Source organism: Nilaparvata lugens, unplaced genomic scaffold (assembly GCF_014356525.2).
Source record: "Nilaparvata lugens isolate BPH unplaced genomic scaffold, ASM1435652v1 scaffold8512, whole genome shotgun sequence".
Classification (NCBI taxonomy): Eukaryota; Metazoa; Arthropoda; class Insecta; order Hemiptera; family Delphacidae; genus Nilaparvata; species Nilaparvata lugens.
In genome coordinates, this window is record NW_024094257.1 from 6,132 (window position 1) to 11,125 (window position 4,994).

Genomic DNA, 4,994 nt, shown 5'->3' on the forward strand with positions numbered 1-4,994 from the left:
TTAAATTTTTCTACATGTTCACTACGTTCAAACAATGATTTCTTATATAAATTAAAATTAAGCTTTCTACATTTCACTCCGCTCTGTACACCCTTTGCTATACATTTATTTACAGGTTCTTCATTCTCGTTACATACTAAATATGAGTAAAGTTTGGATCTAAGTCCAAGAAATCTATGGACAGGTTTTGACCCGGTCTCATCCTTGAACTTTCCTACAACTTTATTTCTCTCCATGGAAAAGCAAGGGTGGGAAGGTGGATAGTTAGAAGTATCGAAAAGGGTCAAATTTTCTCTAATCAACTGATACACATCTTCGACTTTAAGGTTTAGAAGAAAACTGTCGGTGTCAGTCATACACAGTTCTATACGATCCCACGGTATAATTTTTTGTAATTTACAATAGAAAAAATCGTACATATGGAATTTACTCAACTCCAGTACGGAAAAGCTGGAATAGACAGGCTTGTTCATTTTAACACTCTAACGACCAGCTATAAATTTGTGAACTTTACCGGTGGCCCAGGGTAATTTTTTTGTGTTTTCCTCTATAAAATAGCTTTGTAAGAGATGCCCTATGTACAAAAAGTTAGTGTGAGTATGAATTACATAAAAAAAACGTGTGTACCAAATGGGTACACATGGTATGTGTAGAAGAAAAACGATGTTTTTTCACCAGGGACCATGTGCACCAAGTTGGTACACAACTGAAAATGCATACTCACATCACTATAGTTACTACAAATACTGTCAAAAAATTTGAAATAACTTTTCAAACCCTTATTTTTCAAGAATGGATTAGAAAAAAAAATATTTTGTTCACATTATAGAACAACATATTTATTTACAACTTTACATTACACAAGTGGTGTTGGAAGAGAACAACACATTTATTTATTTTACTTCACTTTGCATGAGTGCAGTTGAAAAAAACATTTTGTACACATGAATAATAAATCATCTGGGCAATTTGGACAAAATGTGTGAACCCTCAATGCTTTTTTCATGGCTGCGGCACGTCCTTCCTCTTCTTTGTATTTCTTATAACAAGTTGAACATCTTCCTCGTTTCTCCTTCTCTTCCAAAAAATGTTCATTGTTAGGATTTTGTGCTTGTCGAGCATCAGTATTTAGTAAAGCACACACCACACTTTCGCGAAATTCAGTTATGCTCATATTTTTCCCGGTTACAGATTGGAACACAACCAAGGCGTTAACCATAGTTGTGCTTGTCAATAGTTCCATGGCAATTTTCCGGTACCATTTTATGGAACGGCGTACTGGAGAACTATATGATGCCTTCTGATCGGAAATATCTATAAACCCCTTAGCTTTGTTGTAATCAACGATTGTAGTAGGTTTATAAATAATTCCTCTTTTTGTTTGTACTTCAGTCATTCTTGGGATCTCTGTAGTGGTGAGAAATAAGACATCTCGCTTGTCCTTCCACTTTCCAATGACAACATTAGTGCTACTTCTTTGTATTTTCATCTCACCACGCTTCAATTTGTGAATAATTATCGACTTTGGATTGAGTTTTCTATTCTGCCTGAGTGTTCCAACTAAATGGGTCTGCCGCCCATTCAGTTCATGCGCCAGCCCCACACTTGTATAAAAATTGTCTGTATAAACCGTTCGACCTGAATCTAGAAGTGGTTCCATTAGATCCATTACCACAGATGTGGCTAGAGGTTTGTCAGGATCGCGTTCACTACGACCACCATATACTTTTATTTTATATGTAAATCCATTCTCAACACAAAGTTTGAATAGCTTCACACCGTATTTGTGTCTCTTGCCAGGTATGTATTGGCGGAAGCTCAACTTACCACGAAAAGGAACCATTGTCTCATCGATGCACACTCTTTTGCTTGGAGTACAAATGTCTTGAAACTTTCTATTGAGGATTTGAACAAGTGGAGATATTTTGTATAAGCGGTCTCCAATTGGGCAATGTTCATTGTCTGAAATGTGAAAAAAATGAAGCAATGCTTCAAACCGATTTCTACTGATACCACATACTTTTGGAATTTCACTTTTATATAGAATCTTATTACTATAGTAATCCTTGAGTGTGGGTTTTTGGTCAAGTCCCATCCAAATAATGAGGCCAAAAAACTTCATTAGTTCATTTGGATTTGTATCACTCCATTTAGCCACAAATGAATGTTCACTTATTGTCTCTTCACATATACCTTTTATAATCTGTTGTTCAGCATACCGATTTGTTTCTGCTACCAGCATATTTTGAATTTCATTGTCAAAAAATAAAAGGAAAAAATCAATTGGTTTATGATCTGTGAGTTGATTGAGTTGTTGTTCACAAAATCCTGGTCTCTCTTCAAATTGAAATTCATGCAGTCTATCAGCTGGAGAAACATCACGCCACACTACATTACCGGTATTCTGTGGAACAGTTGGGTTTTGATTTGCAAGTTGATTGATTTGTTGTTCACGAAATTCTGGTCTCTCTTCAAATTGAAATTCATGCAGTTCATCAGCTGGAGAAACATCATGCAACAGTACGTTATTACCTGTATTCTGTGGAAAAATTGGTAGATTATGTCCTTCATTTCCATGGGATGAATCTGAATCTTGTGCAGATCCAGGAGAAGGATCAGGCCTACTAGAAGGTCCAGGAATAGGCTCTACTCTTCGTAATTTAGAAGGAATAATTGTTTCATTATCACTTATATCACTTTCACTAGCATTATCATCAGGTTCATAAATAGGATCCACATCAGAGTTATCAAAATCACTAAGTTCACTGAGCTCAAAATCACTGTCTTCCAAAATTCTTTTGAGTTGTTCATCAGAAAGTCCTTCATTATCATTATCACTCATTGTTTATAAAAATAACTTGAATAAAAAAGAAACTTGAACAAACATTAGCATGGACCTTTTGTTACCACACATACACTTTGACAAAGAAGTCACAATATTTATGAAAACTTGTGAACATAACTTACATAACCTATAAAACTGGCTCTGTGCCTTCTAAATCATGGTAACTGCTTGAGCAGCTGATTAAAAGTATGGAGATGATCTATTCAAGCATGAATATTCTATTTTATTTAGCAAAATAATATTTTTCAATGGAAAATTTACCACTTTTTCTTTTTACAATAGAGAAAACAATAAAATAAAAAATCGCGACCCAGAGTCATAATACTTTACCCTGGGACCAGCTCTATCAGTACAGCCATTGAAATGCACTATATCTGTGCTCCAGAAACAACCACAATGCTTGGAACGTGACTATTGCATGTGTACCACTATGGTACACATGGGCTGTGGGAAAACCTCACTGTGTACCATGGTGGTACACATGGTGGTTAGAGTGTTAAGTTCCAACTTACGAGAGAAAACCGCGATCACGTTCGGACTAATTATTTCCCAGCGTTTACATAGTGGATTTGAAATGTACTTATCTAACCATTTTTCATCCGTGATAATTTTAACATTCATTTTCTTACGAAATTTTGAAAGATGAGAGGATTTTTTTCACAGCTAAGAAAAAATGCTCATTAAAATCTTCATAGTTCTCAAGCACGTTTAGCGCTATGTTGGAGTAACTATGTAGATTTATTAGAGATGAGACAGAGTCACCAACCTGCTTGTCATCCATCACCACTAATTTATACAGCAAAACGTTAAGGACTATAAACCACTTAACATTCCCATCATAGCGTGTCGCATGTTCCCTAATTATATCGAAAACTCGACGTTTCGAGCTCTCAAGCACGCTGGTGATGTCGATATCCTCGTCATCGAGGGTGATGCGATGGCGGGCTGCGCTTGAATTGATGCCACGTAGTCTGCGTTCCCTCGGCATGATTCTGAAAAACAAAACGATCAGGATGAGATAGAGTACAACAACATGTTTAGTTGTGAATTGTCATTGGTAGAAGAAGGGTGTGTGAAAATGATATCTCAAGATCACATAATGTTGTATGAAAGATTAAGATATTATCTTTTGATAAAAGATGGTTGAAATCTTCTCCGCATTTGTCCGCGGAAAACATGGCGAAAGAGGGATTTATATTCTCATCTCCACCAGACATTGTGCGATGTGTAGTTTGTTCAATTTATTTGGGAAAATGGGAAGAAAGTGACATACCAGCAATAGAACATGCAAAGTACAGTCCGAACTGTAGAAGGAAAGGAAATATAACAATTGAAGATGAGAATTATGATAATAATATTCTGCGAGAATATGAAGAAAGATATTTATCATTTACCAATATGCCAGAAGATTCATCCGTTCAAGGAGAGTACTTTGAAAAACTACCTCCACACCATCTACATTGTTACATTTGCAAACCATTAACTGATAGAGCAGACTATTTTGCGAGAAATGGTTATTTCTTACATAACTATCACTATCTGCAATGTGTCTATTGTAAATATATTATCGATGAACCATTTGAAAAAGTAATACATTTACCGTTTTGTTTATATGAAGAGTGTGAGAAAGAAGAGCGGGGCTTGGATGTTCCAGATATACCATATTCTAAAGATAAATCGCATGCATGCAGTATATTGTAGAAGGTTTTTTCTCCTCGGAGGAGAAAAACTGTGCTCGGAGGAGAAAAATAGTCCTCGGAGGAGAAAAACTGTCCTCGGAGGAGAAAAACTGTCCTCGGAGGAGAAAAACTGTCCTCGGAGGACTATTTTCCTCCTCAGAGGATAAAATCAAAGTAAAAATGTACTTACATGTAGTGGTTGATGCTGCGTGAATCTCCTCGAGTGTAGATAGCGGGCTACAGGTGTAGATAGCGGGCTACAGGTGTAGATAGCGGTCTATGCTATGATTGATTCCTCTCAGGTGTAGATACCGCCTTTGACTCCTTTCAGATTGATTCCTCTCAGCTGACTTGTCTCAACGAGAGCTCAACTGGTTATGAGGTTCGGAACTCGAGTTGAGAGGCAAGAAAATGCTGCGAAAACAATGAAATATTTAATAACTGAATAGAGAAATGCTATTCCTCTATCT

At 36.5% G+C, this 4,994-nt stretch overlaps 1 protein-coding gene across 1 annotated transcript; it reads right to left on the reverse strand.

Moving 5' to 3' along the window:
- Positions 1-817: 817 nt before the first annotated feature.
- On the reverse strand, positions 818-3,326 carry LOC120349153 (piggyBac transposable element-derived protein 4-like). Its single transcript, XM_039419114.1, has one exon. The coding sequence runs from the start codon at positions 2,840-2,842 to the stop codon at positions 899-901; it is 1,944 nt and encodes a 647-aa protein (XP_039275048.1). The 5' UTR covers positions 2,843-3,326; the 3' UTR covers positions 818-898.
- Between the last annotated feature and the right edge of the window lie 1,668 nt (positions 3,327-4,994).